Raw genomic sequence first — 22,133 nt, forward strand, 5'->3', positions numbered from 1 at the left:
CAATGGGCGCGGGGCCGCTGCCCCGGAAGCAGCCGCGCCGCTCCGCCGCCCGGGGGCGGGCGCTGCCGGGGAGCCGCGCCGCCGGGCCGGGAGCGGGGCCGTGCGGGAAACAAACGGGGCCGCGGAGGTGCGTGTGAAGCCGGGCTGGGCCACCCTCGGCCCCACTGAACCGGGACAGCCTGGCTGGGGAGCAGCAGCTGGGCCCTGAAGGGAAAAAGAGGGAGTAGGAGGGCAAAGGATGCGCGTGGATGGGGGGAGGTAACGCGCACCCATGAGGCTCGCTTGCCCTGATCGCCTTTCTTAAAGAAGTAAAGGTAGTAGTGCTCTTGGTGTTTTCAAGATGGTTTGGTGACGGATGATTAGGCTGAGAAAGTTGGCGTTCAGCCTGGAGAAGAGAAGCCCGCGTGGAGAGCTCGTAGCACCTTACGGGATCTCAAGTGGCACTAGAGGGAAGCCGGAGAGGGATTTTGTCAGGAACTGTAGTGATCGGACGAGGGTACAAACTGAAAGAGAAGAAAGTTTAGTTACACGCCAGGAAGAAATTCTTCGTGGTGAGGATGGTTAGCCACTGGAACAGGTTGCTCGGGGAGGATGTGGATTCCCCAACTTTGGCAGTGTTCAAGGCCAGGTTGGATGAGGCATTGACAGCCTGGTGTAGTGGGAGATATCTCTGCCCATGGCAGCGGGGTTTGGGACTACATGATCTTAAAGGTCCATTCCAACCTCTTAACATTCGAAGATTCTATAATGGCTTGTGTTCATGGGAAGCCTTGAAGGAAGAAAACTTTTGGTGGGGTTAAAACTTGCATTTGGCCTTAGGAGCAAAGCTATGCAAGATACATGACGAAAGTATTTATGGTAAAGTATGATAGTTTGTTGTATGAATTAATAAACAACTAACTGTGGAGAGCCTCTCTGTGTTTGAGTGATGCCTCTGTCAAACCTGGCTGGCTCCCAAGCAAAACATTCACTCTGAGACCTTCAGATCCTTCATACACCAAAATCTGTCGAAGGTCTGAGATTTCAAGCTGTTTTTCCACATGGTGTGTAGTTAAAGGTCTGATTTCCCAAAAAGACATAAACCAATGTCAAATCTATTCTGGGACTAAAAGGAGTGATTCTGAAATCAATTGCGTATCTTGGCCTCTTGTGTTCTAGCACAGGAACCTGATTTTCATGAAAACTGGTTGATGCACAGCAGTATTTTCATTTACAGTTTTGCGACCTCGGTTTTAGTTTTTAGTTAGACACACAGTCTGTAAAGAAGTAGATAAGTAAAGAGAATTTGAAGGTAGCGATCTGTAGTTTCTTGTTTGGTTGAAAATATTAAAATGTTGTATGTGATATTTTTGATATGTGTAGTTACTTGATGTTTTGTTTTGGTGTTGGGTTGCCAAGGGTAGCACAAAATCTGCAGTTATTGCTGAAGTCTGTAGAGATGGTTTTGAATATATGTTAGTTTAGAAAATATTTTGATTGCTGAGACAAACAGACTGCATCTAATAAGCTTAAGTGCAGCTTTTGTGTTCTTGAACATGTTATAGGAAATTTTGATTTGCTCTGCCACAAAAGCTACATTTTTTATTTATGCAAATGAGCCATCTATGCTTTTTTAAATTTTTGCGTTGAACTGTAGATTTTCATCCTGGAGAAGACATCGCTTCCATGATACCTTGACTTAGTTCACTGAAAATGAAGCAAGATTCTACTAGAAACACTTCTTACACTGTGGATTGTGAAGATTATGTGCATGTGGTAAAATTCAATCCATTTGACAGTGGAGATTCATGTTCCCTCATTGCTTATGGTGGCAGCAATTACGTGGTAGTTGGGACTTGCAGATTCCAGGTTAGTCTGTGTTATTGTTGTTTTTGTTAGATGCTTCTGAAACTGACTTTGCCAGCACCTCTACTGCAGGAAGACTTTGGTCACTTTCCTGTTTCCTCCTCTCCCTGTGGTAAACAAGGGAGAATTTTACTTGTTTGTTACACTAACAAATCTAGGATACTTGGTCTTCAGGAAAATAGAAGTATGTATACATACATACATATATATACATATATATATGTAAAATACACATTGATACATCTGTGCTAATTTTATAGGTATTTATTTCTATGAGCTGTAGAAATACTTACCTAATTTTTTTCCTCCCAGTTGCTTTTATTGGATCTCCCCCACAGACAGTTGGAAACAGTAAAATTTCTTATATTGAAATTATTTAGAGTTATATTGTGAAAAATTTTAAAATGTAAAATATTGAGTATTGTACATTTTTATACTGGATAAAATGTTTTTCATTAGATGGGGTTTTTTGCCTAGATGCTAGACAATCAATTGGAGACAATTGTTTGGAATTTCTAAGCTTTTTTCCTTCATCTTGCTTCTTTATTATACAATACCATTTTTGTAATTTTTCTATTCTAAATAATAGTGTAACTGATTTTTTTATTATTATTATTATTGTTATTCCCCATGGTCTTACTGTTGGAAATTTTCTGAAGAGCACCTAGTGCTAGCCATAAAAACATACTCACATTTGTATTGCTCTCTACCTTGTTTCTGGCATCAGCCTTGAAAAGGAAGTGATTAAAACTTTGACAGCCACCGGCACAAGGTGTTTTTTCTGTAATTTTCATATCCTCCCTTCCTTTCCACATGGGGAGTCAATGGGTATTTCAGAGTAGGAGAGGAAAATGTTATTCTTTCTTCCTGTGGAGAAGCATTGAAAAACTGTGGGTAATTTAATGCATCCTCAGCTGGGTTCTGCTTGGCCTCTTCGTTATGTAGAGGGCATACAGAGAAGTTCTTTACCTTAAAGCAGAATTGTGACACAGAGAAAATTGTGTAGGAATATCATTTGAGATGCACCATTGGATGTTCTGAAAACTTTTAAAAGCTTTTTAGAGGTCAACTTATTGATGGAGTCCATAATCCCAATTCTTGTTTTATTTTTCCTGTTATCTGGTGTTCTTGCCAGTGGTAAGAATAAGCAAGCTTGTAATTAGGATTAGATGACAGAGGGCACCTTTTTATCTCCTGCTGTTTGAAGAGTGATGCTCTGGAAGTGGCATCATTTTTCCATGGTGTAAAAACAACTCAGAGAGAAGACAGTTTAAATTACATGCTTGCTTTTGTTCCCATTGCTTCTTCTTACTGCAGCATGTGCTAAATTGCCATGCTGTTTTAAGTGGCTTTAGTTGTATCTGTGAGGATACTTCTTGTACAGGGAATGAGTTCAGCATCTTCATAGCTCAGTTCCCATTTTTCTGCTCTTTAATGGCCTCTGACTTGAGACTGCAATAATTTAATGTATTTCTAAGTACTTAAATATTTCAAGTAAATGCTTTCTGTATGTTTCAGGTTTTCATTTTGAAGGCGTTATGATCTGAAAAGATCCCAATATGTGTAATTTTGAAAGCCTTTTCATTTCATAGCAATCTGATTTCTTAGAAGTCACCAAGACCTTGTCCTGAATCAGCTAACTGCAATATTTCTATAGGAGGAAGATGCAGAAGTGGAAGGCATGCAGTATAAGACACTAAGAACATTTCACCATGGAATCAGAGTTGATGCCATAGCATGGAGTCCTGAAACTAGACTTGATGCTATACCTCCCCAGATAAGGTACTTAACAGTAAACAACTACAGGGAATCTTACCTGTTTTCCCAAAGTCCTTAATATTGGACTGCTCAAAGTTTATGAGTGAAATCTAGCTCCTTAGAATTGCTAAAATCTTCAGTAAAACATTTTTATTCTTATAGTCTTTTTTTTGTTGCTCATTTTCTTATTTTTTGTCCTACTTCTTGTATTCCTTGACCTGCTCCCCAGGGAACAAGCAGTAAATAATATTTTTTTCATTATTTTTATGGACCTCAGACCTAGTTTCTTTCTTTGTACATCTGTGAAGAAGCATTTAAGAGCATTAGTAAATGTGAGATCATTTGCCTGGCCTCCTTTATAAAGCTATTTGTACTGATTGGCATAATATGTGCTGTGTTTCAGTGTAGGTTAAACAGTATTTGTGATAGTCTTTGAGGTGTAAATCTGGAAAATCTAGAAAGCTAGTTAGCTATTAAATATGAAACTTCTGAATTAAAATGTACTCACCAGCTTGTTTGATTCTTCAAGATTACCCTAGTTGCTTACTGCTCCATTTTTGTACAGTCTTGTCGCTCTATTAGGAACGGTGAGAAGAACGACACAGACTCTCTTGGGAGTCAAACTGGAGAATTTCTCTCGGTTTACTACTTCAGATCTTTTTTATAGACCAATACATGAAAGTACAGAAAAGAAAACTCTTATTGGTTAGTAAACTATCACCATCATTGGTCAGTGGGGTACACCAGCCCTCAGCCTTCTCTTGCAAGAAAACAAGGAACAGACAAATAGCACCTGCAAGGCTGTTTTCTGTCTCTGAGGATTGTTTTAATTCCTCCTTATAATTTCCCAGGCCACTTTCTCAGGCAAGACTGAGAAAGTTATGTGGCCTGCTGTGCCACAGGCACTATGCTGCCTGCTTCAGAGTAAGCATCCATACAGTCTTTTTGGTTAAAATATGTTGAATAGAGATTAGTTTATGAATTTTATATTTCAGTATTTTAAAACATTGATAATGAGAGCTGTTTTTTGTGCCCTACCACTTCTTTCATGGAAAGTTTCAGCAGGGTATATAAGAGATATTTCAGGTAATTGGTAATTGATCCAGATTTAGCTTTGTAAAATGTTTTGCATTTCTTTCTGTGAATAAATATTTGCACTTGATGCACACAATTTTACAGGTAAGCTCCAGTTGTAACTCTGCTGGTTGCCAAAGCAGGAAAGATAGATGCTTTTGTTTTTTTTCAAAATCAGTTTTTTTCTTTGCATCTCACTTTGCCTTTTTTAAATGAAGGAAAACTGATAAAAAGTCAATGATTGCAATGTTGATTAACTGAAGTGCCTTTTTTTTGTCCGTTGAGTACAGGTTTTGTACTGCAGCTTCTGATAGGAAATTAAGGCTCTTTACTTCTGACTTACAGGACAAGAATGAATTTAAGGTAAGGGCAGCTAATGTGATTTTTAAAAGATTATTTAGTTTTTAGTGAAGTCTAATCTTTAACTACCCTTCTGCTCTATTTGTGACAGATCCTAGATCCATCACCTCTAGAGTTAATCACTGTACTGTAAATACTTTTCTGTCTTTCAAGTGGGAATAATTGTAATTACCACCTACATGATCTTCTGATTTCCTTCAAAATTCTTCCTTTGAAACAATGTCTCAGTCCAAGTACTACTGTTAATTAGATGTTTGTGCTATCCAGTTTGAAGTTTTTTGGTGTGGTCTTAGCTAACAATAAGCAAAGCTAATTGATAAAAAGAACTGGGGGAGAGTCTTCCTTGGCTTTTACTGCTTTAGAATATGATAATGCCTCTTTTGATGAGAGTGGCTTATTTGGTATAAAGGAGAAAAAAATCGACTTTTATTTTTGGTATGTTAATTTGTATTAGTAAGCCAATGAGATTTGTCATACAGAAATTAAGTGAATTGTGGATGTCATTTATGTGGCCATCCTGATAATAGAATGCATAAAGGCAGGACTTAAGTCATAAAGATGAATGCTACTAAATGTCTTGAAAGAAAATGTTTTTTATCTTGCTTCATATATGCACATACTTTTAATTTCCTTCTTACAGTGTTGGCTGTCTGACACGATTTTGCCACTGAGCAGTGGGATAACTGACATAGTCAGCTTGATGGGATTTCTGACAAAATAGTTCTAAAAGTCCTTTATGCTCTTTGCTTGTGAGTTGATGTCTGTCATTCCATATTAAAGTTATCCATTTATATAATACCTGCCAGTTTTGTGAATTTCAGACAGTGGGCTTTAATGTTAAGCTATGTGTGAATTAAATCTTTCAACTTAGTAGAATGTAAAGTTTCTTTAACATTAGCTAATGTATTGATAATAAGTTGAAATAATGAAACAATGGGATCAGTTTGGTACTACAGACTCTAGAGAGCTAAATTCAACATCTAATTTTTTAATTTATTTTGGATTAATAAGGCCACAAGAGCTAGTGTGGTCAGCAGGAGTAAGGAGGCATTTGTCCCTCTGTACTTGGCACCTTGAATTCTCTGTTCTGTTTTGGGCCACTCAGGACAAGGAAGACATTGAGGTGCTGGAGCATGTCCAGAGAAGGCAGTGGAGCTGGTGAGGGGTCTGGAGCAAAAGTCCTATGAGGAGCAGCTGAGGGAACTGAGGTTGTTCAGCCTGGAGAAAAGGAGGCTTGGGAGGGACTTATTGCTCTCTACAGTCACCTGAAAGGAGGCTGTAGCCAGGCTGGGGTCAGTACCCCAGCCAACAAGTGATAGGACAAGAGGCAACAGCCTCAAGTTGTGCCAGAGGAGGTTCAGATTGGATATTAGGAAAAAATTCTTCTGTAAGAGAGTGGTCTAGCATTGGAACAGGCTGCCCACAGAAATAGTGTGATCACTGTGTTCAAAAACCTTATAGATGTGGTGCTTAGGAACAGACCTGGCAGTGTTAAATTAGTGTTTGGACTCAGTGATCTCAGAGGTCTTTTCCAACCTTAATGATTCTATGATTGTTTGGTGCATATGCAATACAAATGAGAAGTGCTGGCCTGAATTTAACAGTAAAGCTATTAGATTTGTTTATGCTAGCTCCACCACTGAAATTAACTGTCCAAGAACTTTAGTAAGGATGTACTCTGGCTGTGGAAAAAGTAAAAATATATATTGTTACTGGGTCAGGCTTGCTCTAATGTTAAAAATAATCAGAAAACAGCTAAAAATACATATTTTTACCTATTAGTGAGGAACTCATTAACTAAAAAGAAGGAATGTGGACTAGTGTGTTTATGTCAGTAACAGTTGTGTTTTAAGACTGTCTTCTGGGGTTTTTTGATTTAAAGTGTGGAAAACCCTTTCTGGCAGTCATCTTAATTTCTTATATTTGGGCAATCATTGTACTCTAGATTTCTTGTCAAGAAAAGTTAACAGCTAACTCTGATTTAAAGCACATGCAAAATCCCAGATGTTCACAAATTCTGGGTGAGCTATGCGGATCTGGCTTTCGGTAAAGTTTGATACAGTGGCTTCTTATTAACAGTTAACTGATACCTCAGACAACTTATTTCAAAACCTGAGGTTAAACTCACGATGAACACATGGAAAATTTTGATCCATTATACAGTGCACACTTGACGCATGGGATCTTCAGGAGAGGTCCAGGACATGGAAACAAGGCTGAGGGAAGTATGTGACTACGTTCAGAATGTAATCTCTGAACATTTTGTCTTTTATAGTAAACAATTGGTACGTGTTGCTTCTGGAGGGATAGACAGAGTAATCTTACTCTGTTTTCCCCGTGGAAAAACTGTCTTGATGTAATTATCAAAAAGGAACTTGAAGCACACTTGAGTTTTCCATTACTTTGTCGACACAACTAATCCAAAATTTATGGGTTGGATCAAGCCCAGAGCAAAAAAACAAAAGGTAAAATATGACTGATGGATCTTCGTGAAGCCTTTTTCTTCTTTTGAGGTTTTCATTTGGAAATGAATTATGGCTTCCTTGTACTGCTTCAAATTTTGCTTAATAAAAAGCATATTTCATCAGAACTGTAGAAGTAAAATGAAGCAGGATATTTGAATTCAGAATGCTGAAAATTGTCAAAAGACTTGGCATTCTGTCTAAATAGTTTAGCATCATCTTAGAACCTATTAGTTCTAGTATAATCCATTAGGTTTTAATAAAATAATGACTTATTGGAAAAAAATAAGTTGGCTGCTGAAAATGTTTCTGTATTGAATTGATGAGGCATTCTTAAAACTTAGTGAGGGGGATTTAGTTCTTGTGCGTGCTTGAGATTTTTTTTTATCAGTTCTGCATTTGTTCCTCAGAATGGCTACATTTAAAGGTGGTGTGTTTTTCTTTCAGAAAACTGTGGAACTTGTTTTCATTCGACCTTGTTTTCCTCTGCAATCTCTTGGTCTCATGCTGTTATCGAGAGGATATTTTTGTCTCATTTTTATGATACCTTGCTGGGCAAAACAAAAGCAGCTGTGCCTTGAGACGTAATCAGTGGGACTGAATAGAAGAGGGTGTAACAGTAACAGATACATCTAGACATGGAAATTTGCCTGACTTAAAAGTTTTGTTTCTTTCAAAAACACCATAGTTGTGTTTAATGAGAGAGTCAGAGATCAGAATTACTTGACAGTAATTAGAGTTCTTTAAGGTAGGTAGGTCATGCATTCATTTCCAGATCATTCTCCTCTTCCTTTCCGAGATTTACTATGTTCTACCTTCAAAATTCAGTGGTGGAAAAAAATGATAAAAAGCTCTGGTGTGATTCACTGATTTCTGTCAAGCAAAAGCATCAAACTGACCTCTGTGCTAACTTCAAGGAGTAGTGGGGGGATCTTTTCACCTGCAGTATGAACCTACACATGAATTAGATATTTTAAAGAAATCCACTTACCAATAAAAACTGGTTTTTGCCTTCTATTAAAATGATAGTTTTATCTTAACACACATCTTTCCATTAGCAGGTTTGTTAAATACATTGGTGGAACAGTCAGCTCTAAGGTAAAAGTATTTCTCTTTTCTGGTTGGCAGACATTTGATGGCCACTCAGATTACATTAATGATCTGGTCTTTGCTCCCAACGAAGGTCAAGAAATTGCAAGTGTAAGTGATGATCACACCTGCAGGTATGCATTTTGTTCAAAACACTGGTGAAAAACTAGTATTGCACTTTTTCTAACTGTGAATGTTTTATATGTCCACTTAAATAAATAAGCATTTATATTTTTATTTTTAGTGTGCCTCCCTGGCCCTCTAACAATACTAGTCCACAAGATAAGAAATGGACTATTCTTTATAATTTAGGTTGTGGGCTGGCTTTTTGTTGTGACATGTGGGTTGTCTTTTTTCAAAGCAATATTTTGAACCAGCTAGATTCAAAATTAAGAAAACTTTTGTCTTGGATTTGCATACACTATTTCCCGCCCCCTTCTGTGATAGGAATAAAATGAGAATAGGAGAGAGCAGGCATGAATTATAAAGGCCCTCTCTCTGTATTCTGTCATCAGGTGTGTCAAGTTTAAAACCAGTATACATATGAGAACTTGTCCACTTACCCAAATTTATTGGCCTTACCAGGAGGGTGGGATGACAGCCTGAAGACAGCACCATACTAATACAGTAGTACTGGCAGTTAAAAATACCATGATTGCAGCTGCTTCTAAGCCAGGTGTTTGGATATTTATAACTGGAAGTAGAAGGGAAACATTGTTTAATGCTTTGAAGCATCCTGTATAAAGGTTTTTGATGCAGGAGTTTGTCCTTGTCACCCATCTTCCACTTCTAGTAGTGTGTATGAATGTATTAAGCTGCTCTTCCTATCCCTCTGGTGCAGTTGGACAGATGAGGAGAGCAGCTATTGCAGGCTTTTCAGGTCAGTGCAATAGAGCAGCAGGAGAGTTGGGAGAGCATCATCTTTGACTTTCTTTACTCTGATGAGTAGGCAGTTTTTTCATAGATGTCTAGAGTGTATTTCCAACAAAATCATTAGGAATGAATAGTAGAAATGTATGACTTATCTGTATCTTTTCCTGATTTATTTCCTATCCTTGATTTCTTCGTTAAATCCAAATTCAAATTTGGCTTATTCAGCAAAAATCTGTTTGACTCTGTGGCCTTTTCCTCTTTATTTTATGAAATGCTCAGCTTTCCTGGGATGGAAAAAAAAGGTTTAAAAACAAATGTCTAATTGATACTAATTTAAAAGGAAATGAAGTTATGTAATTAATATATACTAACAAGATTTCAGCTTAGTAACTATGAAAAACATTTTATGCCATAAACCATAAAGTCTTTGGTTAAAAGCCATGGGAAATAAGTAGGTTTTTTTTTGGCTATTTGAGTTCTTATTTTTTCCATTCATGCATGTGGGGCATGAAGACTTTTTCAATTGAATTTAAAGGTTACACTTTCAAAACTAATGGAAAATGCATTCCTTGGGACTTACCAAAATCATTCTTTACTTACTCTGTAATTTGCTTCAGTAGTAATGTAAGAAGAGGAATAATTCTTTTGTCTGTACTGAATTTCAATCCTGAAATTGTTCTTAGGACACAAAATCTGCCAATGCGTGTGCAGTAAAGTTCTAGAACAATTACTACACATCTTGAGTTCCACTTTTAAATCTTAAAAATGTTTTAAAACAACTTTTTAGAATGTACTGGCTGTATACAAGCATGGTTAGGTCCTCCCTGGTTTTCACTCATGAGAAGGTTTAGGTTGAAGTTCATCAGAGACCTGTAAGGAAGTAAGATTTTCATTTTTCATCCACTAAATAGTCTTGCCACAAGCTGCTGCACTGTGATATCTCAGAGAGGAGTTCAGTAATTTTGGTTGGAGGACAGACAGTGTAAGTTGGATACTGGCTATATCCAATGTTCTTAGCTTTAAATTGCTGCTGCGTCGCTCAGGATATCTTGTTATTTCTTGCATGTGGTCTTTACTGGCCTTAGTCTCACGACTCAAAACTTTTTTTCAGCTGTGAAGTAGAACTGCACTAAAAATAATTGCAGTGGTCATCTTTGTTATGATAGCTTTAAGGAATATTTAGTTTAATTCCTTGAAATAATAAGGCATTATACACTTTTTTGAACATTTGCGTCAAGTGTAGGAATGTGTGCATCCCCCTTTGTTAATGAGATCTGTGTGTGTGCAACTCCCTGTGCACCACTCTTCAAAAAAAAAAAAATTACTACTGGCTTTTTCACTGTGTGGAAACACAGTCTAGGAGTCTGCATAGATTCAGATGTACAAATCATTTTGTTCTGATACTTAAAGAAGCCAAAAAATTGTGGGAAAAGTTTGGAAAACACCATGAGTTCAACTGACAACCTTCACTGTTGGTGGTTATAGACACTATCTGATGTTTCTGGAATTTCTTAATGCAAAATGCCATCCTGTCAAAACCCACTAATCTCATATCCATGCTAAAAATAAACCTCTTGACTGTCAAAAGGTTAATTCAGTCTGATTGATAATCACCTCACACTCCCTCCTTGCGTGGAACTGAAAGGTTACTGACAGTGTCAGACTCTTAAAAATACCAGCATGGCAATTTCTTCTGGTGTTTGAGTGCTGGAATGGCTTGTATTTTAAAATGCTGAGAAAGACTCATCCATCCCTTTCTCTCCCTCACTCTCTCTTTTTCTTTTAACTATTTATTGAAATACATCCTCTTCCTCTCTTTTAGAGTGCAGAAGAATGTATAGCTGAATTATCTTCCATGCTCTCTGTGAGTGTACTTGCTGTTTGATTCCATTGTTCTGTTCATTTCCTTAGGCCATGGCTCACATCACTTCATAGAGGACTTTGTGAATTTATCAGTCACTCTGAAGTTCAGCCTTCTTTGTTGCATGTAGAATAAATGCCAGTCCATGAGAAGGTTAGTTCTGTTCCCTAAACAGGGATTAGGGGGAAAGGTTTGATGTCACTGAGAGCTAAATTAGCTAGAGTCTTAGGACATATTCTAGTGTTTTATCTGGTTTTAGGGGGGTTTATCTGTAGCATATTTTTTTATATGGTACTTTCATGCCCTACTTATTTGGTGTAGATTTTTCTCTGGACAAATGGTAACTCCTGGGTTTTTTTGGTTTTTGTTTGTTCTTGTTTTCTTTAATGTATTGCCAGCACAAGTTGCACTTGAATCTTACCTTGTTTATTCAATAAATATTTCAGATTTCAGGTATATTGAGAAGTGCTCATTATCACTTATTTCTGTCTCCAAAACCATATTCTCTTTGCATCTTCCCATTCCTAGTGCAGTCAGGTATGGATTTCTGTCAAAATTTTTATGAAAGTTATCTAATTCCACATTGTTCTTGCTTCATCTGTTTGTATGATTGGATTTTCTAGTGTCCTTTCATATAAGAAATGTCATACCAAAATATTAATTCTGTCTGAGGTATGCTGGTTACATTTTATCAAGCTAGTTGTGCATTTTAATTTAGAAAAAAAAGAAGTCTTGATTTTATTTTTTTTTCAGAGTCCAGTCTTTGAATTTGCACACTTGTATGCATCCCTGTATGTCCCCCAAATGTCGTCTTATACAATGCTATATTGTATACACATTGTACAGCCACGATGCAATTATTAACCAACTGGTGTTGGACAGTGCAAGAATTAACTGGTCTCCTGTCAACTTAAAAAAAAAAAAACAACCAAACTTTCTGGATTAAATGTTTGGAACATTTTTTTCAGTCTGGACTTAATAAACTTTTAGTTAGGAAGTCTTCAAAATATGAGGATGATGTTGTAATTTCCTTTGTGACACATTATGGTTTATGTTAAGAGTCATACAGTCCTAGGATGTAATCTAGCCTATAAATTGTTTTTAAATATAAATCATTGCATTAGATTTGTTTAGAACTTTTATATTTTAGAGAGCCATCAGTAGAATTTGTAGTTGAGTTTCTCAGTAGCATACTGCAGAAGCATTTAGTTTTATATCTACATTGGGAACAATAAGCTGATAGCTCTTAACAGCCATTTTTTGCTTTGGTTGAAAGGACAGAGCTGAAACTTCACATTTTTTTCAAAAATGCTGTGTGGTCTCTGGTTTTGCATTAGATAACTTTAAAGGTATTTCAGTAGTAGTAGTAGAAATGTGTATTTCTGGACTCAGTTTTGAGTGTGCATGGCCTGAAACGTGTATAAGTGAAGTGGAGATACTGCACTGTGTCTCCTGCCTCTATCAACACTGCAGGGTATAATTGCAGCCCAGAGTTAGCACTGAGGAATAGATCAATGTTTGCATAAGCAAGTAGATATTACAAGAAGCTAGAGATAACATGTTTTTTAATGCCAAGATCTGAAATACTATAATTGCTAACTCTTTAGGAACAACATCATTTCCTTCAATCACCAAAAGAAAATGGTGAACATGCGTCAGCTTTCTGAATGAATATTTCTACATTTCCTCTGTGAAAAGACTTCATAAAACATTCTTCGTCAGTAAAATAAAATTAATTGCTTGAATATTACAACTTTCTCTTCTTCTGACCAGATAGAGGAATTTCTGCAGTTCCACTTCAGCCTTTTATGTCCTGCCTAGTACCCTCCAGGTCTGCGATAGCCAAATCAATATGGAGTTGGCAGTAGACCTTAAAGAAAGCCAGTGTTGGTTGTATTCTCTTCAGTATTTCCTAATCTCTGCACTTTCATGTTCCTTTTCTGAGATCTTCTCCTCACTCCTTGTGCTCAGTGAGGAGCAACTTCATTCTGCCTTTGTGTGATCTCAGAAGCAGGAATCTTGCCCTTCTCCATAGTCCTCTAGGCTTTTCGAGAGTGATAGGATCTTCCTCACACATGGAATGTGTCTGATGGAGATATAAAGAAATGTATTAGATAGTAAAAAAACCCCAGCAAAACCATGTTGGACATGAGTAATCTTTGAGTAATGGATCAAGTATAGTTGATCATGCTTTTTGGTTGAGAATCAGATGTCAAGGTTTGTTCTAGCACCCACCCACTCACTAAAATTGTTTGAAATCTTTTGTTGGAAGAATTCCCATTTTTTGCTCTGTCTTTTGGGGATTTGAGAAATACCTGAAGATTACAATCTGGTTTAGTTCTTTAACTACTGAAAATGATGATTTTTATACAGTTAGCAGTTGGTTCTGCTAGTTAGAATTATTCATAATTCAGAAAATTAGAAGGTAAAATAAGGATCATCTGCATTGCCATAAGCTCGGTGACAAGTCTATTCCATGATGTTTGGTGGGAAGAGAAGGAGAAGTACAAGAGTGGCACATTGCAGGGTTACAAAGGTAACAATGTTTGGAGAAAAATAAGCAGTATTTTACTTTGGTATAAAATGATGGGGTTATTAGTAAAGTTTCAAGATGTTTGAATGGAAGACAAAATCCTCAGTCCTTTTGGATTATTTACATTATAGGAATGTGGACAAAATGGGGGAGGAACCATCTGTAGCTGATTTGGTTATGATTACTGAGTAGTTAACTTATTGAAAATCAGCTTGACTAAATTTTTGGGGTTTGCACATATTTTACTTGGGTTTTTCACAAAGAAATATTGAAAAGAGTTAATTGAACACATGTGTAATTGTATAGATATGATGCATTCATACAAGGATCTATCTTGATACGTATTGCCTGGTTTGTATTTTGGGTGTTTTGGTTTTTTTTCCCCAAAACTAAATTATATCATCTTTGGTATCAATAAAGAAAATAAAAAAGAGGCTTTTATCCCTTCTCCTCCACATACTGTTTGTTACTAACAGTCCCACCACTCTTACAAAGTAAAAAATACAAATTTGGTAACTTTATAAATAACGAAGTTATGGCGGTAAAAAGCATAAATTTCTGTCTCAACACCTAATAACATCACTCATTTCAGGGAAGGAAACATAATGGCATATTCCTTTTGCCAAAATGATTCACCGTCTTCTGTTGTATCATAATTTTCTCCCTGCACAGTAAATACACATGGGAAGTGTTGATTTGACTTGGACAAATCTACAAGGCAAAATTTTTGGCAGTAGAAGAAAGTATTGTATGTTTCTAAATTACCTAATCAAGTAGATATTTCATTTTTTAAACACTTGTCAGGTTTTTGTTTTGACTTTTTTTAGTAAGGACACTGATTCTTCAAGATTAGAGACCCTGTGTTTTCTATGGGGAGAACAAATATTTGATCTATTGTGGTTTGGCATAAGAAAACAACATTGTTCATTAAATATATTTACTTTATTCCCATATATTTTGTCTAGACTTATGATGTATTAGTTAAGAGTTTTTTTAAAACTTTTAAATATAAGACTCTAAGCACCCTGGTGAGATATAAACTGAAAAAGTCTGAAGGAAGTCAGCAAAAATCCTCTAGAATAAACAATAATAGTATGTAGTCACTCATCTAGCTCAAAAGACTAGGCAGAACACTGCTTTAAAAATTGGCCTTTTCTCAAGTTTTGCATTTCAGAGAGGAGGGATATATGTGTATGTTTTGGTGTCCAAATCCATATAAATAGTATGTGGTTCAGATTGACATTCACAACTGTGATGGCTTTGTTCTACAACTGAGTTACAGATTTTGTAGGAGAAGAGGGAGTTGAGCAGTGGCTGTGAGGTAAAATAGGCTCAGTTTTGGTTTTGTTGCATTTTAGAAACAAAGTAGCTCCATGGCTTATTTAAAACTGATATTGAACACATCCAAAGAAAATTCACCCATCACCTAACTTAGTTTTGGTGTTTCAGGATACACTTTCCTGTCAATCCATATTGACCAAATGCTGTTGATTTTTAAATTTTTTATAGCTGCCAGATATGTACTGTCGGTGTTTGTAAAGGAAAAGGTTAAACTGGCACATGTGATTTATCTGTTGAAAGGTCTCCAAGACCCGTTTTTGGCTAGTATTACCTCTGCCATAGATTCTTCTGTTTGCCTTAGCTTCATTTCTGGTTTACTTATATTTCCATTACTCAACCTTGTCTTACCAGGAAATACTGGAAACTTACATTAGGCAGCCAAAATACTTCAATAAAGGGTCTTTCCCTTTACATGGCAACATGGATGATTGAATTTGTTTGGTACCTCACTTTAGGTTCCTTGTATCAGCTGGACCAACAGTGGTTTTCCTGCTTTGTACTGTCTTACTGCCATTTATGGTATAGTACAAAGGCTGTAATGTTCCCTTATGAAAAAATGGGAACATCTCACTAAAAAATCATGTCTAGAGAACTAAAATGTCAAATTATTTGAATAGTTAAGCAGAGGCTCTGCCTAGCTCATCAGTGTTAAAATACATTATCTGCAGCACTGGCCACTTTCACTGACCTTCAAATGGTACAGCATGAACACTATTTCATTTGGTCACTTCCTCTGTGAATGTAATGAGTCACTGAAAGTTAATGTATTTGCAGTCAAATGGCAATAGTTTAGTACTTTACTTCTTTTTTTTCTTTCTTTTCTCCCCAGGGTCTGGGATTTGGAAGGAAATGAGAAAGCCCATTTTGTTTTACGTTCTCCTGGAATGAGTGTTTGCTGGCATCCTGAGGAGGCTTTTAAGGTTGTGGTTTTCAGCTTTTCTCCCTCGCCACCTTTAAAATAACAGGAGAGGGGACACACCTAAAGTGTGAATCTTTTATGCTGTAGTAACATTGAAGTTTGAGGACCTAGTTTACACTGTAAACTGGATATTGGTTGGATCTGCTAATGTGAAGTGACTGTAAATGAATTCTCATTACCATTCTTGTCTTTTTATCCTCAGTCCCTTACTCCTCCCATCAGAAATATTCCTTCTTGATTATGTACATCAGTTGTTGATAACTATTCTGCTGATTGAATTTTAACTGACAGTTACCAGCTCAAGTTTTTCTCAATCATGGTAACACCAATAATACAGACTCTTTATAGAACATGCCAAGCTTTGAAAAGTATCTCTTTGAAGTTAACAAGGGACTTTTCTGTTGTTGTTCTTGCATGTATGAAATATGTTCTGAAAAATCACATCAATAGACTGATTTTATACTTATCTTGTTATTGTAGTGGAGAGGATTAATCAGCTGGTATGTACCCAAATATCCAGCTTCATTAATGGTCTAGTCCCTGCAGTCTTGGATTTATTATTCCTATTGTGCCTATCAATAACTGCCTTGAGCAGCTACAAATGGTTATTTGGGTTACCACAAAAACACATACTTAAAACAGAGAAAAGCAGTCAAATAAGATATCAAAACATTTACACAGCAGTAGGAAAGGAGGATCTCTAATTTCATCGCACTTTCCATCAGTACCAATATCCATCCTTACTAAGAAAGGAAACTGTTAACTAGGAAAACTGTTGATTCAGGTGGCATCAGAATTAATGGGTTAGCTGCTGTTTGCTACTGGGCAACTTTGTTAGCACAACAAAATTAATAAGACTTCCCCAAAAATACTGCAATAGTATGCCAGTTTAGATATTACTAGCATGTTTTTTCTTTGACCATTATCAAAGACAGGCACAGGGTTTCGTTTGGGTGTTTTTTTAGGGTTTTTTTGGGATTTTTTTGTTTGATTTGTTTTGTTTTGTTTTTTAAAAGAAAAGCCCATTCCAAAAGCTCATAAAACTTGATAGACTTAGTTCTTGCTGAAAAGCTTGTTGCAGGTCAAAATGCTTACTGCACCATGACCTTTAATTTGCAGGAAAGCATCTCTTGGTGACCATACTGTTTTTCCAAAGAGACCAATACTACTGGAGTATTTTTTTTATGCTTCTCTGCCTTTCTAAGTTATTGTTCATGATTATATGAAAGCCATTTCTCTTCATAAAGAAAAATCTCATTTCATCCTCTGGGCATTGGAATGGGTTGCCCAAAGAAGTTGCGAAGGCTCACTCCTTGAAGTGATCAAGACCAGGCTGGATGGAGCCCTGAGCAATCTGGCCTAGTGGAGGGTGTTCCTGCTCATGGCAGAGTATTGCAAGTAGAGGATTTTTAAGTTCACTTCCAACCCAATCCTTCTATGATTCTATAATTTAATCAGGGAGCTATTTCTACAATATTTAAAGAACAACTGCTTTAAGTATATTACTGTAATGATAAATGCTTAGATAAAATCTGTTGCAGATTTCTTATTTCCTTAAAGAAATAAGAGATATTATATAAAATCAGTAAGTGATTCTACTGATTCTACAGCTACACTAATTAATACTTTGCTTAGAATGATAGAATCATTTAAGTTGGAAAAGACCTCTAAGATCCTCAAGTCCAACCTTTGACTGAACACCATTATATCAACTAAACCATAGCACTTAGTGCCATGTATAGTCATTTCTTGAACACCTCCAGGGATGGGGACTCCACCACTTCCCTGGGCAGCCTGTTCCAGTGCTTGAAAACCCTTTCTTTTTTACAGCACTGTGTACTTAAAACAGAAGCTATTGAGTGTTAAAATAATTACTTTTTGCTGTGTAAAAGCACAGTGTTTTGGTGGTTGTGAACTGGTGTTTCTAACCACCAGAATTATACACATAGATGTCTATATATATATATATATATATATATGTATATATATAAAAATAATGTAATTGTGTGTAACAGTGTAACAGTAGTATAGATTAAAGTGGTTTTTATTTATTGGTTAAAGAGTGTCCAGGAGAAAGTTTTCTGGTATGAAATTAAAAACTGCACTTCATTTAGTATTAATAATATTTGTTTGAATGTATTCTATATTTCTATAGAGTAGAAAAAATTTAATTTCCATTACATGCTAAGTTTACCACATTCTATGAATTTCTTTTAACAGCTGATGGTGGCAGAGAAGAATGGGACAATACGATTCTATGACCTGATTACACAGCAGGCCATTCTTTCCCTGGAGTGTGAACAAACACCACTGATGTCAGCAGACTGGTGTTTAAAAAATCCCCTTAAAATTGGAGCAGTTGCTGGAAGTGATTGGCTGATCTGGGATATCACTCGCTCCAGGTATTTTTATACCCATTGCATAGGTTTCTTTATTCTCTTCCTAATCAGTACATGAGGAAGTGCAGGTATTTGGCTAACAGAGCATGGCAGTCACAGAATCACAAATGGGTCAGGTTGGAAGGGACCACGGTGTGTCAGCAGGTCCAACCTCCCTTTTCAAGCAGGGTCATTCTAGAGCACAAGGAACAGGATTGTGAGTATCTCCAGGGAGGGAGACTCCACATCCTCTCTGGGCAACCTCTTCCAGTGCCTGGTCACTTGAAGAGTAAAGAAGGTCTTCCTCATAATCAGGTGGAACTTCCTGTGCATCAGTTTGTGCCCATTGCCTCTCATCCTATTGCTTGCAGCACAGAACAGAGCCTTTCCCTTGATACCCTCCTTCAGATACTGATGGACATTGGTGAGGTCTCTCAGTCACCTCTTCTCAAGGCTGAACAGGCCCAACTTCCCCAGCCTTTCCTTGTAAGAGATGCTCCAGCCCCTTAATCATCTTTCTAGGCCCAATGCATAAGCTAAATAAATGAAAATTATCAGGAATTACGATATTGATACAGACCACTCCATGGTATTCTTTGTTTCATCTTTATCAATGTTTTCTGTTAAAAATACAGCATTGTCTGCCTTTTTGTTCATTTGAGATAGCATTTCACATCTGTTCACCTCTCACTATATGTGTTTGTTAAAATTTCATTCCATGTCATAAATAGGTAACTATTGATCCATAATAAACTGGAGAACTACTTCAGTTTTCCTACCCTAAATTGAGGTTAAAGCTGCAGGAATGCTCTGGTTTTCCCTCAACTGCTTCACAGACAGTAGACAATGTGTCCCCTTCACTGTGCTTTTGGTACTTATAGTATGAGCTGTAGTTATTTGCAGAACAGTTTTTTACCTTGAATGTTTGTTTTAGTTATCCACAGGATAAGAGACCTGTCCATGTTGATCGAGCCAGATTATTCAGGTATAAATATTGTCTCAATTTTGTGGGATTTATCTATTGAAATCTATGTCTATGCCAACAGTTGTGAGTTTAGTAACCTGGTTGTGTCTCACTTAAGTCATTTTTAGGGGGACTAGGTTTATAAACTTGGTGCAATTTGTGAATGACCCACATTTAGTATATATGTGTAGCATTCATGTGGTATTTTTTTGTTTTATAATACTGTGCATGCGGGGCTGTGGTGGGGAATAATTTACAAGCTAATTCACTAAATCTGTTTTCTCTGCTGTTAGTAGAATATGTAACATCTTCACATGTTTAGTTAGTCCCAAGGGAGAGAGCTCCACTTTGTCGTGCATACTGCACTTCTGCTGGTATGACAGGGGTATTTGGAAAGTACATTCATTTTATTCATAAGTGGATTCATTTTATTCATAGGTGGTCCCGAGTGAATGAAAATCTATTTGCAACGACTGGATATCCAGGAAAGACAACTACTCAATTACTGGTTCATCATTTAGGGCATCCCCAGGTAAATTTTTGACTGGAGTTGCATCTAGTCTTCTCCAATCAGACTCATTTTACTTAAAAGCTACAATTAAAAATTAGCCCAAACCATCCAGCACTGCTGCTTGGTGTACTTATTTTTTTAATTTTTTTTTTTTGCTTTGTGGCATTCAGACTAAGAAACAAAAAATTGGTGCACACTTAAACTGGTATTTCAAAAGCTGCTTGATCTGTATGTTTTAGTTTGCTTTGCCATATCAGTTCTAAGGGGAAGAAAAACACCTTTACCTGATATTTAATAAATCTGGAAATATTTCTAGTTCTAAGGAGACTAAAAACACCTAGTGGTTTATTTTTGTGGTTTTAACTAATTATATTTTAAATCCTTAAAGAAAATGCAAAGCATAGAAAATATTTTGGTTTTGCTGGACTCAGTATATATTTGTAATGTTTACATTACCTCCAAACGTAGTAGTTATGAGTACATTGAAATAACAGAAGTAATTTCATTTAAAAAGGTTTCTGACATCATGCCTTTATAGTAATAGTGTTTATAGTAATGTAAAATGTTGAAACTATTTGTTATTATGGAATATTTTGCTGTATGTTACATGTAGTAAGTAGCTACTGGAACTATGTAGCAGAGAATCACATTTTTCAGTAGAATTTCTGCAGTATTTTAACTATATTTATATTTAAGTATTAAGGAGCATTTAATCTGTGGTGTTTATTTGTCTATGCAACTTGGTGTCTGCAGTATAGAAATCATTTTAAGGGAAGTTGTATTGATATTTCTCTCTCTCTCTCTCTCTCTTTGTTTTTTAAAGCCCATTCTTAGTGGAACTGCAGCTGTAGGATCTGGTTTGACATGGCACAGAACTCTTCCATTATGTGCAGTTGGAGGAGACCATAAAATTTTCTTTTGGGTTACTGAAATGTAAAATAAGCATTTGCCTTCAATATGAAACTTGACAGTATAATGCCTTTTTTCTATTAAAATGAAGAAATTTACTCTTTGTAATGGTTTTCACTTGGACAACAGAGAAAAGAAGCAAGCAAGATATAAATCATTTGTATTTGATTTTTAGCTTGCAAGTACAAGAGCTTTTGTAAAATTAACTATCATACATCTGGTTCTTGGTTATTTCTATTAAAATAAAATGTACTTTTTAAACATTGTATTTTGTGTGAAATGAATTTTGAGGGGTTTTTAAAGAGATTTTGTGTCCTAGCATCTCAGTCTGATAATCTTCCTCAGTTAACACAGCTCAAATAACTGAAATTTTGCAGAGTACCTACAGAAAGAACACCTCTCTATATTCACTTTCCCAGCCATGACTATCTTACAAGAAAAAGAAATGCAGTAGTGTACTGTTATAAAGTGTTGTTCCTGGATGTGTTTGAATAAACTGGTTACCACTACCAGTGACGAAGCTAATGGTGAAAACAGAATGATTATTTGAAGCAGTTTTGTTTCTCTCAAAATGATGGAGGGATTTACTTCAAGCCTGTCAAACAGCACAACGAGGTTTTTTTCTGGTTACAGCCTTTTACTTCCAGTCTTTACAGGAAAATCAAAGGCATTCTGCTTTCTAGAAACATCATATTGGTCCTGTCTTTCCTATACAAGACCCAGAACTGAAGTAAAAGAAGAAGACAGAAATAACTCCTGTCTTAAGTATCTTTTTTGCATGCTTTTGCAAGTGAAGGGATGTCAGGATGTTTCAAATAGCATAACAGCTCCTTACAGCATCATAGCCATCCTTATTTAGTTTTATTTTAAAATACTCGTTCGTTTGTTCCTATATATATGGGACACATAAAACCAGTTCAGAAGTAGGACATCAGAAAGTGAGACTACAGTCACCTTTTGAAACGTAAGACTGTATTGTATTTCTCATAATCCTTTATCCTTGAGAACTTCTGCTTTCCAGCTGCCACTAAAGTTTACCTAAAATGAATATAAAGTTCCTTTGACGTTCCAGTGGACTGGTGTGTGCCTAAATTTTAAATAAGCAGATAACAGCACTCTTTACCTTGTATCCATTGTCTGACCAGAGATAGTAGGCTTAAGGGGAGGTTTAATTCACTTGTAGCTAAAAATCTTCGTGGGTCTGGAAGAATTGGTCTAAGGCACTGTTAACCTTTTGGTGTGTAGTGAAACTGAAA

The 22,133-nt window shown here is 36.5% G+C and overlaps 1 protein-coding gene across 2 annotated transcripts; it reads left to right on the forward strand.

Moving 5' to 3' along the window:
• The first annotated feature begins 48 nt into the window (after positions 1–48).
• On the forward strand, positions 49–21,145 carry NUP37 (nucleoporin 37). Of its 2 annotated transcripts, none has more exons than XM_015628219.1 (10): positions 49–127; positions 1,637–1,848; positions 3,503–3,627; positions 4,968–5,040; positions 8,628–8,722; positions 16,026–16,116; positions 18,336–18,517; positions 19,428–19,478; positions 19,896–19,989; positions 20,792–21,145. In XM_015628219.1, the coding sequence occupies exons 2-10, from the start codon at positions 1,693–1,695 to the stop codon at positions 20,903–20,905; spliced, it is 981 nt and encodes a 326-aa protein (XP_015483705.1). In that variant the 5' UTR covers positions 49–127; positions 1,637–1,692; the 3' UTR covers positions 20,906–21,145. The 2 variants fall into 2 exon arrangements, with proteins under 2 accessions (XP_015483705.1, XP_015483706.1); XM_015628220.3 differs by lacking the exon at positions 49–127 and adding an exon at positions 203–227.
• Positions 21,146–22,133: the final 988 nt, after the last annotated feature.

The sequence above is a fragment of the Parus major genome, chromosome 1A (assembly GCF_001522545.3).
Source record: "Parus major isolate Abel chromosome 1A, Parus_major1.1, whole genome shotgun sequence".
NCBI lineage: Eukaryota > Metazoa > Chordata > Aves > Passeriformes > Paridae > Parus > Parus major.